The sequence below is a fragment of the Canis lupus genome, chromosome 1 (genome assembly GCF_011100685.1).
Source record: "Canis lupus familiaris isolate Mischka breed German Shepherd chromosome 1, alternate assembly UU_Cfam_GSD_1.0, whole genome shotgun sequence".
NCBI classification, from domain to species: Eukaryota; Metazoa; Chordata; class Mammalia; order Carnivora; family Canidae; genus Canis; species Canis lupus.
The window spans coordinates 107,307,723-107,328,321 of record NC_049222.1 but is presented as its reverse complement, the minus strand read 5'-3'; the positions used below and the strand labels follow the sequence as shown (position 1 = coordinate 107,328,321).

General features: G+C 50.0%; 3 protein-coding genes across 7 annotated transcripts in view; 1 reads left to right on the top strand and 2 right to left on the bottom strand.

The window, feature by feature from the left end:
• Positions 1 to 16,022, bottom strand: part of IL4I1 (interleukin 4 induced 1) — a 37,151-nt gene extending 21,129 nt beyond the window's left edge. For both annotated transcript variants that reach the window (XM_038528159.1, XM_038528158.1), the window contains exon 1: positions 15,897 to 16,022. The gene's annotated coding sequence lies outside the window, so the exon portion shown is untranslated. The remainder of the gene's footprint in view (positions 1 to 15,896) is intronic.
• The window catches only part of NUP62 (nucleoporin 62), a 24,969-nt gene extending 8,940 nt beyond the window's left edge, over positions 1 to 16,029 (bottom strand). The window contains exon 1 of one of the 3 annotated variants that reach the window (XM_038528161.1): positions 15,897 to 16,029. The gene's annotated coding sequence lies outside the window, so the exon portion shown is untranslated. Of the gene's footprint in view, positions 1 to 3,450; positions 3,474 to 10,803; positions 10,828 to 15,896 lie in introns of those variants that run through there. The other 2 variants (XM_038528163.1, XM_038528165.1) reach the window with 2 other exon arrangements.
• Positions 15,679 to 20,599, top strand: ATF5 (activating transcription factor 5). Of its 2 annotated transcripts, none has more exons than XM_038528181.1 (3): positions 15,679 to 15,972; positions 18,109 to 18,405; positions 19,296 to 20,599. In XM_038528181.1, exons 2-3 carry the CDS (start codon positions 18,228 to 18,230, stop codon positions 19,955 to 19,957), a joined length of 840 nt encoding a protein of 279 aa, XP_038384109.1. In that variant the 5' UTR covers positions 15,679 to 15,972; positions 18,109 to 18,227; the 3' UTR covers positions 19,958 to 20,599. The 2 variants fall into 2 exon arrangements, with proteins under 2 accessions (XP_038384109.1, XP_038384111.1); XM_038528183.1 differs by lacking the exon at positions 15,679 to 15,972 and adding an exon at positions 16,688 to 16,734.

Here is a 20,599-nt window from a genome sequence, read left to right as displayed (position 1 = left end):
CGGTGAGAGTCCTTAAGTGGAAGGGGGAGGCAGAAGATGTGACCACGTAACAACGTTCTGAGAAATGCTATGTTGCTGGCTCTGAAGACAGAGGAAGGGGATAAAAGCCAAGGAATGCAGGGGGTCACTAGAAGGTAGGAAAGGCAAAATATGGATTCTCCCCTAGAGTCTCCAGAAGGAAGGAGGTCCTGTGGACCCATTTCAGACTTCTAACTTCCAGAACTATAAGAGGATAAATGTGTGCTGTTTTAAGCCACTAAGTTTGTGATTATGTTACAATGACAATGGGAAGCCAATACAGGGATGGGGAGAAAGAACAGGATGGCCTCCATCTAGATAAATGGATGGGAAACAGATCCTAGAGCTGGGGCCGAGGAAGGGGCTGGAGAAGAGAGGTGATGGGGTCAGGGCACGTCTGCCTCTGTGCCTGGGGGTCCTGGGGAGAGGATGCTGTAGTTGCTGGGCCCTGGCAGCTGGGGAGCTGGTGGGAAAAGAAGTGAGCTGTGATTCTGAGAAACCAGACAATCTCTGCTGCTAGAGTGACCTCACCAGGGGTGTGGATGTGTGCAAAACCCAGCAACAACAGGCCACCTATGACAGAGGGAGGGATGAGGTGGCCTGGGAGCATGAGGAGGGCTGGTGATGGTGTCAACCCCCCAGGCAGGATTTCCTGCTTTTGTTCACTGTTGCTATCCCCAGTGCCTAAAATGGTGTCTGGCATGTAGCAGGCACTCCATAAATAACTACGAGTGACCAACTATCTGACAATTAAGAACTGCCATTTACGGAGTGCCACTTATGTAATGGCACCGGGCCGGAATACTGGGTAGAGCACAATAAATCCTTCCTGGATGAGAAACAGGCTCAGAGAGGTGATGTGACTTCTTCAAGGTCACACAGCAGCAAACGCTAGTCCCAGAATGGGAATCTAGATCTTTCTTGGGGCATGTCCTGAAGTTCTGCCCAGAGCTACGGAAATGTCAGAATTAAGTCTTAAAGGACGAATGGGGTTCTCTGGGAAGACATGTCTCCAAGAGAGTGATATATACACAGGCCAGCTTCTGTACAGCAGGCTGTGGGGAGGTGAGGCTGGGGACCAGGTCAGTCCATCCAATGGAGACAAAGCCATGATGAAGTTTCCCTTCCTGATCCCACAGCTGTTCTTCATTTTCTCACCTCAGAAACTAAGTGACCCTTCCATACTAGGCTCATCCACTGGGGTGGAGATAGCTGCTGTCCCCTTCCTTTTTTTTTTTTTTTTTTTTTAAGAAAGATTTTATTTATTTATTAATGAGAAACAGAGAGAGAGGCAGAGACATAGGCAGAGGGAGAAGCAGGCTCCATGCAGGGATCATGCCCTGAGCCGAAGGCAGATGCACAATTGCTGAGCCACCCAGGAGTCCCTGTCCCCTTCCTTTATGCCAGTTCTACTCCACTTCATTTGGGGCAGCAAAAAGTCCAGCCAAAGGGCTCTATTTCCTAGGGCTTTTTCGATGGGGCTTGGGATTGTTATGTCCAGGGTTTTCCAGTCCATTTATGGGCAGGGGTGGGGACTGTAGCTATCATTAGAAGTCCATACTGCAGGGACACATGGGTGGCGCAGTGGTTGAGCATTTGCCTTTGGCTCAGGGTGTGATCCCGGAGCCCGGGGATCGAGTCCCACATCAGGCTCTCTGCATGGAGCCTGCTTCTCCCTCTGCCCGTGTCTCTGCCTCTCTCTCTCTCTGTCTCTCATGAACAAATAAATCTAAAAAAGAAAAAGAAAAAGAAGTCCATACTGTGGACTTCTATGTGTTCTGAGGACAGGGACCTTTGTTCATCCTTTTCTGTCAGTCATTCCGCAAGGCTGTGCAGCCCACTGGCCAGGGCTCCTGATTCTCCACTATTAAACCCTGGGATCTCAGGTTCTAAATTCACTCCCATGCCTTTTCCTCATATGAAAGACAGAGATTACAGGTCACAGATCATGCGGTCTTTATGAAAATGAAACTGTCTGATCTGCACTGGGCACTTAGCACGGTGCACCCCTGGGGCCCCAGAAAAGCTAACCTCGTAATAGTTACAAGTTCTGGGAGCAATTGAAGCAGAGCCTCCTGACATTTCAGGCCACAGCCACCTGGTGGCGCAGCCAACAACGCGGAGCCCAGGTGGGGCCCAGGAAGCAAGGAAGGAAGAGCTACCTTTGTGGGATCCATTCTTCCCCCTCACCCCACAAAATTAGCAATTTAATGGGGCACCAGGCTGGCTGAGTCAGTAGAGCAGGTGACTCTTGATCTTGGGGTTGTAAATACGAGTTGCGTATAAAGATGACTTAAAAACAAAATCTTGGGGATCCCTGGGTGGCTCAGCAATTTAGCGTCTGCCTTCCATCCAGGGCACGATCCTGGAGTCCTGGGATTAAGTCCCGCGTCGGGCTCCCTGCATGGAGCCTGTTCCTCCCTCTTCCTGTGTCTCTGCCTTTCTCTCTCTTTCTCTCTCTACGTCTATCATGAAGAAATAAAATCTTAAAAAAAAAAATATTTAAAAATAAATAAATAAAAAATCTTAAAATAAGTTAGCAATTTAAGACTTGGAGGAAGTGTGGTGATAGGCTGAGAAAGACCAAAGGAGAGAGACAAAGGGAGTAGGAAGTGGCGGTAGGAGAAAAAAGGGGAAAATCAGAGACCGGACAGATCTTTGCCTTTGGTTCCCATCAGCCCAGCCAGGGAAATCTGATCCCCACAGAGACTCAAACGCCTGCTGGTACCTTTGCCATTATGCCAGTGCAGTAACTCCCTGTTCGGTCTGCTGTCTCTTGCCCCCACCATCATCTCCTCTGGGCTGTCTTACTAACCTATGAAACAGAGCTCATTGGCCACTCACCCCAAGTCTGCCAACTCTGCTTCTTATCTCTTGAATTGGTTCCCCTCTCTCCCTTGAGTCAAAGAAAACTCCTCTGACCCTCAGGGAACAGGTTCTTCGCTCAGAGATCCAGCCCTTCAGGAATGCAAATCAACTGATGAGAGCAACCTGCTAACTAGACCAGAGCCAAGGCAGTCTCCACTGTTCCAGGCTAAAGAGACAGCAGCGCAAAGGCCGAGGCAGCGGTGGTCAGTGGGCTCCAGAGCAGTGAGGGGTCGGTGTGGTCAGACTGCGTGCAGCATGATGCTACAGAGTCTATGTGAAAGGATCTCATTTATTTTGAGGAACTGTCCCAGGTGGCTGGGGAGGAGCTGGTGGTGGTCTGGGTCACCCTGTTGGGCTCTTACACAACCACCTTTCCTGGTGGGCATGGCCACCTGAGCTACAGGAAACAGCCTCCAAGAAAGGCAGGGATGCTTTTCTAAGCCAAAGCGGCAGCAGGGAAACCTCAGAGCTCACAGCAGCGTAAAGGTCTTCTCTTCCATAGTGCATAGTGGCCCTAACAGGGAAGGCAAGATAGACATATGCCTGTTTTCAACTGCCTCTTACCCCTTAGGCCGCTCAGGATTCTGGTCCCAATTTCCTCCAGCCTGCTCCTCCCTGAGGACCTGCACATTTGAGGCCCTTCGATCTCTCAGGTATAATGAACTTGTGTTAAATATTAGATAACTGTGAAGAGACAGCAAACAGGAGGCGTCTCTGTCTGCAGTCTCTGACTGCCTGGTCTGCTCTTCAGGGGGAGGAGCCACAGAAAGCCTCATTGCTCATCTTACTGCTGCCTATCTTTTCCCCCAGGTGGAGTCACATGATCGGTTCTTTTTTTTTTTTTTTTTAATGTTTTATTTATTTATGATAGTCATACAGAGAGAAAGAGAGAGAGCCAGAGACACAGGCAGAAGGAGAAGCAGGCTCCATGCACCGGGAGCCCGACGTGGGATTCGATCCCGAGTCTCCAGGATCACGCCCTGGGCCAAAGGCAGGCGCCAAACCGCTGCGCCACCCAGGGATCCCACATGATCGGTTCTTAAATATCCTGCATGCTAACTGCTGAGGAAGCTTTGTCACACATATTCCATTTCTCAACCTATTTTAAAGAATTATTCATGGGCAGCCCTGGTGGCCCAGTGGTTTAGCGCCGCCTTCAGACTGGGGCATGACCCTGGATACCCGGGATCAAGTCCCACATGGGGTCCCTGCATGGAGCCTGCTTCTCCCTCTGCCTGTGTCTCTGCCGCTCTCTCTCTCTCTGTCACTCTCTGTGTCTGTCATGAATAAATGGGTAAAATCTTAAAAAAAAAATAAAAATAAAGAATTATTCATTTATTGTAGAGAGAAAGAAAGTACACATGCATGCACACGAACGCATACTAGCTGGGGTGGGGAAGGAGCAGAGGAAGAAAGAGATGCAGACTCCCCGTTGAGCAAGGAGCCCTACTAGGGGCTCAATCCCACAATCATGACCTGAGCTGAAATCAAGAGTTGGACCCTTAACTGACTGAGCCAGCCAGATGCCCTGGTGCTGGCTATTTTAAAAATGTAATTTAAATTCTTTTTGTGGGGACACCTGGGTGACTCAGCGGTTGAGTGTCTGCCTTTGGCTCAGGGAGTGATCCCAGAATTCAGGGATCAAGTCCCACATCGGGCTTCCGGCGTGGAGACTGCTTCTCCCTCTGCCTGGGTCTCTCTGCCTCTCTCTCTCTCTCTCTCTCTCTCTCTCTCTCTGTGGGTCTCTCATGAATAAATAAAATCTAAATAAATAAACAAATTCATTCTTTTAGTGAACACAGTTTGTTCATGTGGTTCTACATTCCCAAAGGAACCCTGGTCTTGGACCTCCTCCACCCCCACAGCCACCAGCTCTCCTCCCTGAGACAAGCGGTTATATTCCCTGTGCCTCCTTCTAGATTTTCTTGATACATTTAAGCAAACGATGTATGCTCTCTATGCCTCTGTACACTGTACACAAATAGTCACATGTCAGACCCACTGTCTCCATTTTTCACTTTCTAGATCTTAGGACTCATCTTAAGCAGGCTTATTTTCCTCATTGACCCAACATCCTACTTGCTCCTGTAGGATGCCTCAATTGATACCCAAATGCTTCTTGGATTCATTCGTTCCCTTCCTTCCTTCCCCTGAAAAAAACTAATTTCACCCCAAGAAGTCATTTCCCAGCTAATTAGCAATTGCACTCTCCTTTACTCCAAGGCCTGGAGCTACACCCAAAGGAACTCAGGTGGTGGGGAAAAACAGTAGTATTCCCATAGGGAAAACAAATCAGGTTAAGACCTGTATGGAAAGAAGTCAGGAAAAAAAGAAGAGTCGATTTTAAGGAAGATTTTAGAACAATAATTCAATATAAAACAATAGGACTGGAAGAGATCTGAGGAATACTCTGGTGCTGGGCCCCATACCTATTTTGCCAAGAACGGTTTTGTTTCTCTTCTATTGAAATATTTTCTCTAACTGCATTTTTAACATTTAAATTTTAACTACACAATTAATACATCAGTCCTTATTTTAAAATACTATCTTGTGGGACACCTGGGTGGCTCAGCAATTGAGTGTCTGCCTTCGGCTCAGGGCATGATCCCAGGATTGAGTCTTGCATTGGGCTCCCTGCAGGAAGCCTGCCTCTCCCTCTAGGTCTCTAATGTAAAAATAAATAAAATCTTAAAAAAAATTTTTTTTAAATAAAAATAAAATAATATCTTGTGGGGCCGCTGGTTTGCTCAGGTCATGATCCCAGGGTCCTGGGATCAAGCCCCACATCGGGCTCCCTGTTAAGCAGGGAGCCTGTTTCTACGTCTCCCTCTGCCTGCTGCTCCCCCTGCTGTGGCTCTCTGTCAAATAAAATAAATAGATAGATAGATAGATAGATAGATAGATAGATAGATAGATAGATAAAAATAAATGTCTTGCACATCAACAGAGCCAAAATTCTTCCTTTCCTTTTTCCTTTCCGATTTATTTATTTGAGAGAGAGAGAGAGCATGAGCAGAGGGAGAGGGAGAAGCAGGCTTCCCTACTGAGCCAGGAGCCCAATGTGGACCTCGATCCCAGGACCCCGGGGGATCATGACCTGAGCCAACCCAGATGCCCCAAAGCCAAGATTTTCTTGATTACTATCCTCCACCGTGGTCCTCACACCTGTGAGGTAAGCGTTGTTAAAAAAGCTGCCATGTATCTTTTACCTATGTATGTGTGTGTGCATTCATAGCCTGAGGAAATGAATCGATTCTAATTCTTTTCATCAACAATACTGCAACAAACATGCTCGTTTACACCTTCTTTGGCACAAATGATTTTTTCAGGGCAGATCCCCAGAAGTAAACTTGCTGGCCATGGATGCTTGCATTTTGGTTTTCTTGAGGGCCACCAAATCGCCCTCCAACCTGTCTCTACCCATTTTTATTCTAACTGGCAGTTTCTGGAAAGATCATTTCCCTGCAACCTGCCAGCACCTGAGACTAGGAAACCTCTGTCAATCTGATATACCAACTGCATTTATCAAAAAATAGTGATAAAAGCACTAACCATTCTGCACTCATATGCCAACATGTATTGGGTAATTCACAAATATACCATTAAAACTTAGAACAGGACAGGCCCTGTGCTGAGCAAACAAAGACAATATTATATGGTCACTACCTTCCTGAAATCCAGAGTGATATTTAAATATAAAGTTACCAGAACTGAAAACAGGCACTCAAACAAAATCTTGCACACAAATATTCACAGGGGCATTATTCCCAATAGCCAAAAGGCACCCTTACTGGCAGCCACTCTTGCCCTCCTCCATCATTCCACTCCAACTCCACTTGTTCTTTTTTAAAAAATATTTTATTTATTTATTTATGATAGTCACACACACAGAGAGAGAGAGAGAGAGAGAGAGAGGCAGAGACATAGGCAGAGGGAGAAGCAGGCTCCATGCACTGGGAGCCCGATGTGGGATTCGATCCCGGGTCTCCAGGATCGCGCCCCGGGCCAAAGGCAGCCGCCAAACCGCTGTGCCACCCAGGGATCCCTCCACTTGTTCTTAACTGCCTAAAGTACTCTTGCCCCAGGGCCTTTGCTGGGTCCCTCATCCTGGAACACTTGCCCCAAGTGTCCCCGTGAATCACTCCTTTACTTTCTTCAGCCTTTGCTAAAATGTCACCTACTCAGTGATGCCTTCCCTGGCTATCCTTAGGACTTAACACCATTTGAAATAATATACCGAAATTATGGATTTCATTTACTATCTCTCCACTAGAATATCAGCTACATGACAGGCAGCATTTTTGTCTGTGATTTCCATATCCCAGTGTTAGTAACAGTTGCTAGCTATTGCAGGCACTCAGTGAATGCTTGTCAGTGGAATCAACAGATCCAGGGGTTATTTTGTGCCGGGTGCTTTTTGTGTACTGACTCTGTTAGTCCTCACCCCCTTCAACTGTGAGGTAGGTACCACCTGTATTTACCTTTTAGGGTTAAGTAATTTGTCCAATGTCAACATAAATGTCAAAGTCTGGATGAATAAGATAAGATCCTTTGCCCTCAACTACTTCAGAATTTACTGAAAGTAACAAAGAGATAAATGATAGGATGACACTGTGAAAGAGCTCTGGTTAGAACCTACTGGAAGCCTAGGGGAGACAATGATTAACTTCACCTGGGGAATGAGTTAAGGAGAGGGTCAAGAAAATGCTCCTTAGGAAGAAAGAGATCTTTAAATTTGGTTTTGGGGATCCCTGGGTGGCTCAGTGGTTTGGCGCCTGCCTTCGGCCCAGGGTGTGATCCTGGAGTCCCAGGATAGTGTCCCACATCGGGCTCCCTGCATGGAGCCTGCTTCTCCCTTTGCCTGTGTCCCTGCCTCTCTCTCTGTGTCTCTCATGAATAAATAGATAAAATCTTTAAAAAAAAAAAAAAATGGAGTTACCCTGTATGTAATTCAACAATCCTAGTGCTTGGTATCTCCCAAGAGAAATGAAAACATATGTCCACCTCAAACTTGTACATGCATATGCCTTCAGCTCAGGTCATGACCTCAGAGTGCTGGGATCAAACTCCATGGTGGGCTCTCTGCTCAGTGGGGAGTCTGCTTCTCCCTCTGCCCCTGTCCCTCCCCTGGTTCATGCTTGCATGCTCTCCATCTCAAATAAATAAATCAAATCTTAGGGGGAAAAAAAAGATTAAGTATTAACATGTGCTACAAACGGATGAACCCTGAAAACCAAACAAAGGACCATCTATGACACGATTCCATTCATATGAAATATCCAGATAGGATAGATAAATCTAGACAGAAAGTAGGTTAGCAGTTGCTTAGGGTTGAGGGATGGGGGAACGGGGCGTGGCTGCTAATGGATGTGGAACATGGGGTTTCTTTGGGGGATAATGAAGATGTTTCAAAATTAGATTGTAGTAATGGTTGCAAAACTCTATGAATGTACTGAAAACCACTGAATTATATACACTTTAATAAATGGATGTGTGTTATACAATGCTCAAAATAAAGCCAATAAACAAACCAACCAGGCATGGGATGCCAGAAAGGCAGAAGTAAGGCTGCAGTGGTGGGCAGGGGCCAGGCTCAGTCCTGACTTTACCTTGAGGGCAGGGGCTGGGCAGAGAAGTTTCCTCTGCTTACTCATGCTTTCCCCTGGGAGAGCAGTAAAGCTGGCCTGGGAAGGAGACTGGAGTTGAAATGCTCTAGTCAGCTGTGAGGCCATCAGACGTTCCCTGAGATGCAGCTGGGCATGGGGGTGACATGGAGAGGGATTCTAAGAGCACAGCAGATGGCAGGTGGGGAGGGTAGTGTGCAGAATCGCACACACCTGTGCTCCCTCCCCAGCCTCACTCCCTGTAATCAACACCAGCATCTCAGGGGAGAGACAGTGATGTCACTGGTGAGGGAAGAAAAGGTCCAGGACAGGTTATGGTAGAGACAGTTGCCATGAAGATAGTTTCTCTGGGAAACTGGTGAAAAGCCACCAAAAGTGGGAGGCAGAGTGGCTTTGGACTCTGAGAACTAGAAACCAATCACAGCTCCCACCGGCCTCTGGGTAACAAACACCATGCTAACATTTCTGGGTGTTTATTTTGTGCTGGGCTGTTTGCAGTGCTTTACCTGCACCGACTCCCAACTTTATGAGGTGGGAACTGTTTGTGACCCCATTTTACAGATGAGCAAGCTAAATTCAAGAGAACTTTAGCACCTTACCCAAAGTCACAAACAGGTAGTCAGTACTGACCCAGGCTGTGCAATCCCAGAGCTGAGTTAACCCCTCATGAGCCTCTCCAATGTGACTTTTCCACCTACCCAACACCCTCTCACCCCCTGCATCCACCATGTGCCAGGTCTAGTACTTCCTCCCCACTCTCTAAAGACATCTCGGACATGTCTGTCACCTTCCAGACTTGTGTAGATTTCACAGTGAACCCAATTCAGTGCTGTCCACCTTCTCCAGCCTCAGGCTAGTCTCCTGAAGGATTGGAGTGAAGGGGGGCATCAGCTGCTCTCTCCCGTTCCTATCTCCGAAATCTGTTCCTGCTCTGGGTGGGGGCTGGCAGAGGAGAAGGGCAAAGGGCTCTTGAACTGAGTGGGACTCTGCTGATGCTGACCCAACGCTCTCCATGGGGGACACCTGGGGACCTTGGGGGCCTGTGAGGTTTTCCCGTTATGTTCCCCCGTCTCTGCTTCTTTCCCTCTCTCCTGCCACCCTCAGCTCCCACTATGGCCATCCCACAAGGGCTGGCTGGGTTCAGGTCCTGCTACCTTCCTCTGTGCTCAAGCCATCCTGTGGGAACTATAGGTGTGTGGCCCACCACACAGCAGGGGCTCCCCAACTCTCCTCCCCCACTTGGAAGGATGAGTTCATTTGCTCTGAGAAAGGGAAAGCTGCCCTAGGAGCCAGGTCTGGCAGGCTCCAGTCAGACAGAACAACTTCAGAGGTGACCAACATCAGGCAGGCCACTGACTGTGGGGGACCAAGACAAAATAAGATCACTCTGAAATGCTTCTACACAGAAGCACAAACACTGTCCAAAGCATAAAAAGGACCTAAATCCCCTTCCTGGCTCAGAGCTGACGCGTGCTTCTTACATTAACCACAGTGTTAGCTCTGTTCCTTCCTCCTGGCTCTAGATAAGATAAAGATACCCAGTCACAAACTTGCCTCCAATCCAGAGCAAAGCCTGCTTCCCTGAACCCTCCCCAAAGTTACCTAACTTAACCCAGCTCCCATAGTAAGTCCTCCTTAACACTCACTTACTGAGATGCCCTGAGGGCCCCAGTAGTGGATAGCTCCCCAGCTGATAACAGCAAGAAACCCAAGTTGTGTTCCCGATGGCCTCTGGCTGGAGGTATGGACAGCTGATAAGGACAGACAGGGTAATAAGACACCAGCTCCTCCTTGGCAGACACCCAATCCCCTAAGGACAATTCCTGAGACCTCCCCTCCTGCTCTGCATAAACACAGCTCTCTTGATTTGACAGGGGACTGGGTGGGAACAAGGCCCCACTCTTCCTCAAACTGGATCAGTCCAGCAGGGAGGGGTGTGGTCCAAACTTTCAGCAATTCTGGAATGAGGAGTACTTGGTTTCTTTTGTTCTCTGCTCTGGGCAGAGAGGATTAGATGGGGGGGGTGGGGGGAATCACTGAACCAAAGGTCAGGGAGGACCCACAGACTGAGTCTATCCACACTCATGGTTTGTTGGGGGTTTCTCTTAATTACTTGCCCACTTTTAAAACTTGGATCTCAGAAAATGCTGGATTTCCAACTTCTGTAAGATTGGAAGCTCTGCGCCGCCAGGCCAGCACTGCTGTGGGGCAGGCTGGGCCACCTCTGAGTAGCCCAGAGGCTTTGCTGGCCTCTCCCTGATACAGGGCTGTCGGGTTTATGGAGATGGCTTACTTGCTGAGCCAGGAACTGTTATAGGCCTTTTCATGTATTACCCCTTTGATCCTTATCCACTGCCCTCTGAAGGTTCTGTTACTGTCCCCACTTTAGTGATGATGCCACAGTGGGGGTGCAGTATCTTGCTGGAGGTCACACAGCAGTAAGTGACAGCATCCTGAGTTCTAGGGCACTATGTGGTCAATTACCTTCAATTTGCCCAGTACTTTTCCTCTAGGAAGGGGCACCCAAGGGCTGCTAGCCTTCATCAAGATGAGAAAAAGAGCTCCCAAAGGAAAGTGTAGTGGGCTGGATAATGTCTCCCCAAAGAGGTCCACATCCTAGTCCCCAGAACCTGTGACTGTATTATTCTACATGGCAAAAAGAAGTGTGCATATATGATTAAATTGAGGATCTTGTAATGGAGATACTCTCCTGGATGATCTGGGTGAGCTCTAATGTAAGGCCACTGATGAGAGAGAGAGCAAGAAAATCAAAGGAAAAAAAAACAAGAGAGGAGATGGTGGAAGCAGAGGTCAGATTGATACAAGAAGGGCCATGAGCCGAGGAGCACAAGCGCCTCTGGAAAGAGAAGAAAATGGATTCTCCTCTATAGTCTCCAGAAGGAACACAGCCCTGTGAACCTATTTTAGACTTGCAGTCATCAGAACTAAAAAGGAATACATTTAAATGTGCTGTTTTGAGCCACTAAGTTTATGATATGCCACAGGAAACAATATAGATGAACGAGGTGCCACAGCTGGTACAGCAGTGAGGGGCCTACCTAGGCTGGAAGAGTTGAAGCTGCCTCTGCCCAGAGACACACAGCAGGAAAGAGTGGAAGACTCTGAGCTACTGGGCCACGTGGCAGCTTGATGCTCTACATGCCTGGCCCCTACACTGCCCTTTCCCCAACTGGGATGGCCTTGGCCTTCCTCTCTTGTTTGCTAGGACATCCACTTCCAAATCCTGCCTACTCTCCCTCCCCCTCTGCATGACCCAGGTACCTGCCCTAGCACCTCTTCAGAAAGAATCTAGGTCCATCTGATGCAAACTCTGTCCATTTTCCATCACATGCCAGGCTGTCACCTTGATTGGGAAACCACTGAGGGGTGGCTGGTGAGGAGGGCCTCCACTAGGATAGGGGAGATGGGGAGGAGTACGTTGGGAATCGATAGAATTTGGCAACTGTGAGCAGCAGCAAACCTGAGGTGAAGGTCTGGATGAGGTGGCCTCCCAGTAGGCTATGCTCTAGGCTGGGGGTCAGGGACCTCATAGATCTGAGAGAAAACAGGCTCTCCCTGGGGCCCGTAGGGCGTTGGAAGCTGTATGGTACCATGGAAGCCTGGGCTCTAACCAGCACTGTGGTTATGCACAACCCTCTTCATCTCTTGGGGCTTCTCTTGCGCCTGCAAGACAAGCAGGTTAGCTTTTCTGATCTGAGGCCCCTTCTCAGCACTGAGTCTCAGATACTTAGGGTCCAGCACAGGTAGCTACTCTCCTGTCCCCTCCTTTGCTGTGCTGGGACTTCTTCCCAATCCAGGGCTCTAGGGCTGTGCTAACCAGGAATTGTTGCCAGGTGCGCTGGGGGCCCCCAGAGAATCCCCCTACTCCCCCTCCCCATCAAAGAGCAAGGGTGATGCAACCTGCCTGCAATGCCTGCCTCATTTCCCAAGCCTGGCTCCTCCGCACTGAAAAAGAGTCCCCAGAAGCCCCACCCATGCTCCCAGCCCCAGCTCAGGAATTGAAAGGGACTTGGGCACCTGGACCCTGGAAGACTGCAAGCTGAGGGAGGCAGAGGCATTTGAGTCCTGGAAGTGCCACAGGTCCAGGTCAAGAGCAGGCATAGGAGAGGGCTCAGGGTGCCAAGACCTGGGCTCAAAGGCAGCCACTGATAACCCACCACCCACAAATTAGAATGTACCAGGAAGGACTAGGGAGAAAAGTGTGCAAACTGGCACCCATTCAGTAGGAATCAGTCAAGCTGTTTCAGTGGGACAGCTGGCACCAGGGTTGAACTGGGTGAGATTCAACAGCCAGAAAAAGGTGCAAGGGGGTAGGACAGGGGGAACCAGGGTCCTTGCCCGAACGTCTCCTCAGTCAGCATATGTGGCATACAGCTGGCAAAATGATTCCCATACTAAGCAAATTCATTTCTAGTTACTAAAAGGTATCCTACCTGGCCACCCTCTCAAAAACCCATAGTCCCCAGTCTATGAAACAAAACCAAATTAAGGGATGTCACATACAAGAACCAACCAGCACTCTTCAAATCTCCCAAAGTCATGAAAATCTAAGAAAGTCTGAGAAACTGCTGCAGACCAGAGGAGGCTAAGGAGACACGATGATTAAATGTGATATGGCATCCTGGAACAAAAAAACAGCATTAAGAACAACTAGCGAGGGGTGCCTGGGTGGCTCAGTTGGTTAAGCATCTGCCTTCTGCTCAGGTCATGATCCCAAGGTCCTGGAATCAAGCCCTGGGTAGGGCTCCTTGCTCAGTGGGGAGCCTGCTTCTCCCTCTGCTGTTCCCCCTGCCTGTGCTCTCTAAAGTAAATATCTACAAAAACAAAAACAACTAGTGAAATCAGAATATCAAAATGAGGTGTGCACTTTAAAATCCCATACCGACGTGGGTTCTTTAGTTGTGACAAATATATCACAGAAATGTTAAAGAGGTCAACAACAGGGAAAATGGATGTGGGGTATATGGAAACTCTCCGCACTATGTTTGTAACTTTTCTGTAAAAATAAAAAAAAATTTTTTTTAAAGATTTTTAATTTATTTATTCATGACCAACACACACACACACAGAGGAAGAGACACAGGCAGAGGGAGAAGCAGGCTCCATGCAGGAAGCCCGACGTGGGTCTCGATCCTGGGTCTCCAGGATCACACCTCGGGCTGAAGGCAGTGCTAAACCGCTGGGGCACTGGAGCTGCCCAAAAATAAAATTATTCTAAAATAAAAATTTACTTAAATTGCCTAGTCCATGTGTACATACTAGATGTTTTTAGAAGACTTAAGATTTGGGGGGGCAGAAAGGAGGACTAATCTAAATGCTTGACCTGAATTATGAATTAACTCATTGAATCCTTGTGACAGTACTAAGTAGGCACTACTTATTATTATTATTATTATTATTTAAGATTTTATTTATCCATTCATGAGAGACACCGGGAAAGGCAGAGACACACGCAGAGGGAGAAGCAGGCTCCATATGCTGGGAGCCCAATGTGGGACTCGATCCCAGGTCTCCAGGAACAGGCAGGCCCTGAGCTGAAGGTGGCGCTAAACCGCTGAGCCACCCAGGCTGCCTGGCACTATTTCTTTAAGTAAACTCTACTTCTGATGTGGGGCTCAAACTCACAACCTGAAGATCAAGAGTCACACGCCTGAGCCAGCCAGGCACCCCAGAAGTAAGCACTGTTAGCTGCCACATGTATCGCTAAGTTTCTATATGGAGTTAATAGAAACGTAGCGATAAAATAATGTAGCCACCATCACAGGTCTGAGATTTGAACGTAGTGGAAACCGAGGCACAGGGAAAAAAAGAAATTGACAGTAAGCTAATAAGTGGAGTAGAGACAAGGTCTGAACCCAAAACTGGGCGCCAGAGTCTGCACTTAACTGCTACTCATGCTGCCTAGGTAATAACCTAGCCCCTATAGGTCAAATCTTCAAATACTGGCACAGTACACAGTAAGTGCTCTAAGTGAAAGTGGTCAGATCCCAAGAAGGACTTCCTGCATGCAACTGAAGCCTGCTATCTTCATTCCCAAATAAGTCTCAAGATCAGAGTTCCCCCACCTTCTCTGGACCTCAGAACCACCACCCGTGATGTTAAGTTGAACTCTAGGTGTCCTGCTGTGGACAGATGCAAGGTGGGAAGTAAAGACCCATACCCACTTGGGCCAGTGGAGGGTCTAGTGCATAGGAGGGAATGGCCAGGAAGCCCCCTCTCTTTTAGCAAAGGGCAGTGCAGATCTCCCTATTTTGGGGCAGGGTTGGTAAACTGATCCAGTGGGGGGCAGCTGAAGCAGAACCAACTGGCCTGAAAGGAGGGCTAAGGATAAGGGCTGATGGGAGGTGGGCAGAGGATGGAGAAAAGCTACAGTCAGGGTGATGATGCCTGCTTCTCTGCAACTGTGCTGGTGTTGCGGGTGAGCGTCCATCATCTGGAACAGGGAAAGGTGGGGATGTCTGGCAATTACTGACACCTTGAAGAAGTGAAGAAGACACAAGAATGACCTACTAGCAGCTATTGTATGGTCAAATGTCTGGGGATCTTGCCAGGGCAGGAGGTATGGTTGAGACTCAACCCCAGAGTTCCTATTAAAAATAAGATACATTAAATAGGCAATTAAGAGCCGGGCTCTGGGTTTCACAGGCATCGACTTGATTCTCATCAGGCAGAGTTGATTATTTTCTTCATTTTACAGGCAGTTCTCGATCTACGAGACTAGAGAACTTGATTATTTGGCCACCATCGCAGGTCTGAGATTTGAACGGCGCGCGCGGTCTCATTGTGACTCAGACAAGAGTCTAACCCACAAAAAGGGTTCTTAGCGTGGGGCGGCAGTTTGGGGATAGGAGTCCAGCATGTGGCTGGCCGGAAATTCGAGAACTAGGGCAAAAGAAACCAAAAGTGAACTAGGGCAGGTCTCAGAGAAGGCGAGGGATCGAATCCCTAGAATTGGGGGGGAGGGGACCTGAGTCAGAGAGACAGAGAACAGGACCCCAGAGTTGGAAGGAGGACGGGGGCCGGAACCCCTGGGGTAGGAAGACGGAGCTGGTCCCCGGGTCAGAGGAAGGAAAAGGCCTAACTCCGCGTCGGGAGGAGGAGGGGAGTGGATTCCAGGATTCCCGAGAGGAGAGGCCAGGCCCGCCTCCCGGTTGGGGCCTGGCGGGGCGGGGCGCGGATGGATCCGGGGAGGCCGTGCTGCGCCATCCCCTGTATATCTGTCCCCACTCCCCGGGGCCGCCTCATTCCCCATCCACAGATCACAATCTCCTCTCAGGCTACCGAGACGCCATCTCCGCCCGCCCAACCCCGGCTATGGCTCTGTAGCCGCGACCCCTCCGTGTCCCGGCCCGTTTCCGCGCTCACCGCGCTTGCGCTCTTCTCTACCGCCTTCTTTTCTTCAGCTGAGGCTGCCGCCGCCTCTCCTTTCCGTAGCCATGGAGTGAGTAACCGCTCGCCCCTCCCTCTCCAACCGCCTTTCCCGCCCTTTCGAAGCTCGCGGCCTTCACGACCAGGCCTGGGGGGTGGGGAGACGAGAGTGAGGAATCACGGTCGCGCAGGCGCAGAAGAGGGAAACGCGTCGTTGGCACGCGGCCGAGCATGCGCATTCGGTCCAGTGGGGGAAGGGTACGTTCTTCCCTAGAATGCTGGAGTTTAAAGATGGCCTGCACGCAGTGCGCCTGCGCACTAGCCCCGAGCGGGGGTCGCCCCCCGCTCCCCGAATGAGTCTGTCCGCGAGCGGTTGCTCACGTGCACAAGCCCACCAGACTCCGTATTTTTTGAGTGAAGGGCGGGCAGTAAGCAGCTGCACATGCGCACTGACTCCCCAACCCCGCAGGCCTGAGAGAACAATTGGATCAGTGGCAGAGCATGCGCTTTAGCCCTGCGAGAGAGGCGTGTGGCTCCGCCGGCCGGCTCCCGTCTCCGAGCTCCACCTTGCTCATGCGCACAACACAATTTATGTTTCATTCGGGCACCTGCTGGGGCGGGGTTGGGTGGGGCTGACTCAGATTGACAGGGCGGAAGGCGAGGCTTAGAGGCCACCTGTAAGGAGGGGGGTGGAGCTAGGATCAGCGGCTGCGACGGGTGGGCGGGGGTCTATCGTGAGAAGGGGCGTGGTTAAGCAAATTTACCTGGGGTGGGGTTTCAACGGAGAGAAGGCGGGGCCTCTGGGGTATCCCCGGGAATGAAGTGGGGGGCTAAGGTAATTGGACGGGAAGGGACTGGGGCGGTCACCGCGAAGCTAAAAAGAAGCCGTGGGACTTAGTAGACCACGGTTTGGAGGGGCAGGGCTGGGGGAATTCCCCTGGGAGCTGATTTTTTTTTTTTTAATTTTTATTTATGATAGTCACACAGAGAGAGGCAGAAACACAGGCAGAGGGAGAAGCAGGCTCCATGCACCAGGAGCCCGACGTGGGATTCGATCCCGGGTCTCCAGGATCGCGCCCTGGGCCAAAGGCAGGCGCTAAACCGCTGCGCCACCCAGGGATCCCTGGGAGCTGATTTTTGAGCCGAGTGTTTAGATGGGATGGAGCCTAAAGGAAATACTTTAGAGGAAGGGGTGTGGCTGGAAGAAAATTCTCCTGGGATTGAAATTTTTTTTAAAAGATTTTATTTATTTATTCATAAGAATACACAGAGAGGAGAGAGAGAGAGGCAGAGACACAGGCAGAAGGAGAAGCAGGCCCCATGCAGGGAGCCCGACGTGGGACTTGATCCCGAGTCTCCAGGATCAGGCCCTGGGCTGAAGGCGGCGCTAAACCGCTGAGCCACCCGGGCTGCCCTGATTTTTTTTTTTTTTAATGAAGTGTAATTTTGTGAGGTGGGAGGGAAGGGCTTAAGGAAATTCCCCTGGGAGACCATTAGGTTTTTGTATAGGAAGGAACAGGGCTTGGGAATTCTAAAGAAAAGTAAGTGGGGCCCAAAGAGGGGCACCTGGGTGGCTCAGTGGAGAAGTATCTGCCTTTGGCTCAGGTGGTGTGATCCCAGAGTCCTGGGACAAGTTCTGCATTGGGCTCTCCAGGGGGAGCCTGCTTCTCCCTCTGCCTATGTCTCTGCCTGGCTCTGTGTATCTCATGGATTTAAAAAAAAAGAAAGAAAGAAAAGAAAGAAAAGAGAAAAGAGAGAGAGAAAGAAAGAAAAGAAAAGAAAAGAGAAGAGAAGAGAAGAGAAGAGAAGTGGGGCCCAGGGGATCCCTGGGTGGCGCAGCGGTTTGGCGCCTGCCTTTGGCCCAGGGCGCGATCCTGGAGACCCGGGATCGAGTCCCACGTCGGGCTCCTGGTGCATGGAGCCTGCTTCTCCCTCTGCCTGTGTCTCTGCCTCTCTCTCTCTCTCTCTCTCTCTCTCTCTCTCTCTGTGACTATCACAAATAAATAAATAAAATTTAAAAAAAAAAAAGAAATTGGGGGAAAGAAAGCATAGATTTAGAATTCTGATAGGGCAAGGTGCAGTCTCAAACCCAATTGGAAGGGGAAGGTAGGAAGGACCTTGGGGACATGGAGCTGTGGCTTGGTTTCTCTGTGACTTTGGCTGTGGATGAGGATGGCCTCTGACATCACCTATTCTGTCTCACTTGTAGGTCTTCCACTTTCGCCTTGGTGCCTGTCTTTGCCCAGCTGAGCAACCTCCAGAGCCTCCTTCCAGCTGTTGGTTCAGCCTTCTTCATTGCCACACCTGCCCAGAGCCTGTGCTGCAGCCATGTCACTCCTGGCGACCCTGGGGCTGGAGCTGGACAAGACCCTGCTCCCAGCTAGCGGGCTGGGCTGGCTCGTAGACTATGGGAAACTCCCCCTGGCTCCTGCCCCCCTGGGCCCCTATGAAATCCTTGGGGGAGCCCTGGAGGGCGGGCTCCCAGGGGGAGGAGAGCCCCTGGCAGGTAAGGGCAGGTAGAGAATGGAGGTGGGGTGAGCTGGGCATGGATCAGGGGAGAAGAATTCATTGATTCACTCAATAAATAGCTGTAATGCTCCAGTGGTGGCTTTTAGGGGCTAGGGAATATAGCGGAGACAAGATCAACATAACCCCAGCCCTCTTGGAACTCACACTGAAGTGGGGAGGCTGACAAAAGAAAATTAGGTGATGATGTATTGGGATAAGTGGAAAACACTTTGTAGCTAACTAAAAAATGAAAACAAAGTCCTAATTTAGAGTCGGTAGCCAGGAAACACATAGGTAACATTTTGACTGAGACCTAAAGGCTGGGAAGGAATAAACCATGAAAAGACCCAAGGGAAGAGCTTTTCAGGTAAAGGAAACAGCATCCTCAGAGGCCCTGGGGCAGGAGTTATTTTATTCATTAGCATATCTCAAATACTTGGCACATAGTGGGTTCTCAATAATTAATTAATTAAGGATGAAACAGGGTGTGTTGTGTGTGTGATCTAGTTTGCCTTTTAAGACTAGAGAGTAAATCAGAAACTACAGATGTAGGGTAATCAGGAAAGCAGGTGTTGGAATGGTTGAAGAAATGTCTGCTCGACTTGTTTTTTGGGTCGTTGGTTGGTTCACTGGTTCATTGACTGGTTAGTTAATGGGTTGAACTGTTTGTTGATTGATTGGTTAACTGGTTGGTTAGATGTTTGGTTTCTTGGCTGGTTTGTTGATTTGTTGAGTGGTCTGATGATTCGTTGATTGATTGGTTGACTGATTGGCTGCTTGGTAGTTTCACTCAATGAATGGCATGTATGAAGCAGGCATGGATGATCACCAGGTTGGGTAGAAGACCAGGAACTCAAGGACGTTTATGTCCCTCCTCCAATCCTCCAGGTGACGGCTTCTCTGACTGGATGACTGAGCGGGTGGACTTTACAGCCCTCCTGCCCCTGGAGCCCCCCTTGCCCCAAGGTGCCTTCCCCCCACCTTCCCCACCCCCTCCTGACCTGGAAGCTATGGCCTCCCTCCTCAAGAAAGAGCTGGAACAAATGGAAGACTTCTTTCTTGATGCTCCACTTCTCCCACCATCCTCCCCCCAACCACAGCCACCACCATCAGCACCGCCCCTCCCCCTTCCACTTCCCCTCCCCACCTTTGACCTCCCCCAGCCCCCTGCCCTGGATACCCTTGACTTGCTGGCCATCTACTGCCACAGCGAGGCCGGGCAGGGCGACTCAGCGTTGGCATCCTTGCCCCCACCACAGCAGCCCCCTCCTCCTCCTCCACCTCCTCGCCCAGCCCCCTACCCCAATCCTGCCACTACTCGAGGGGACCGCAAGCAAAAGAAGAGAGACCAGAACAAGTCAGCAGCTCTGAGGTACCGCCAGAGGAAGCGGGCAGAGGGCGAGGCCCTGGAGGGCGAGTGCCAGGGGCTGGAGGCACGCAACCGAGAGTTGAGGGAGAGGGCTGAGTCTGTGGAGCGTGAGATCCAGTATGTCAAGGATCTGCTCATCGAGGTGTATAAGGCTCGAAGCCAGAGGACCCGGAACAGCTAGAGGGCAGGGGCTTTGGGCTATAGGGTACACTGGTCTTCATCTCCACCTACCCTCTGTGTCCGAGTTTGAGGTAGGAGGGTCCCTCCATCATCCCCCTGTCTGTCTCCCCCCTCCACCCCACCTCTGCCGCCTCCCATCATTGTTTCCTCTCCTGTCCATTTCTGAATCTGCTCCCCTTTTCCCTCCCCAGAATCATGTTTGGCCATAGTCAACATCTGCACTCATCTAACAGCTGAGGGACTCAGGCCTGCAGGGAATTTGGGGAGCAGAGGAGGGCCTGCAAACCTGGCCTCCCGGGAAGCTATGCAGAACAATTGTGCAGCCAGGGACAGGAGAGCCAGCCTGGATGTGAGGCAGGGAGGGTTTCAGGAATGGTGGCCTTATAACAATAGAAACAAAAAAGCAAGCCAAGTGACCTTGGGGAAATGTATTTGGGCAGGAAGCCAAAAGGCAGCCAAGTTCACAGAGCAGGTGAATTTGCAGGTAGATGGGGAAGTGGGCAGGCTGGGGGATGGCCATAGTTGGTGACTGGGAGTTCATTTTAGCTCTGGGAAGAAATCAGTGTTTGTGATGAGGGTGGGGGAGGGGCTGATTGTTTTGGTGGTTTGTGAGCAGAGAAATAAAATGAAGAATTTCCTCTGG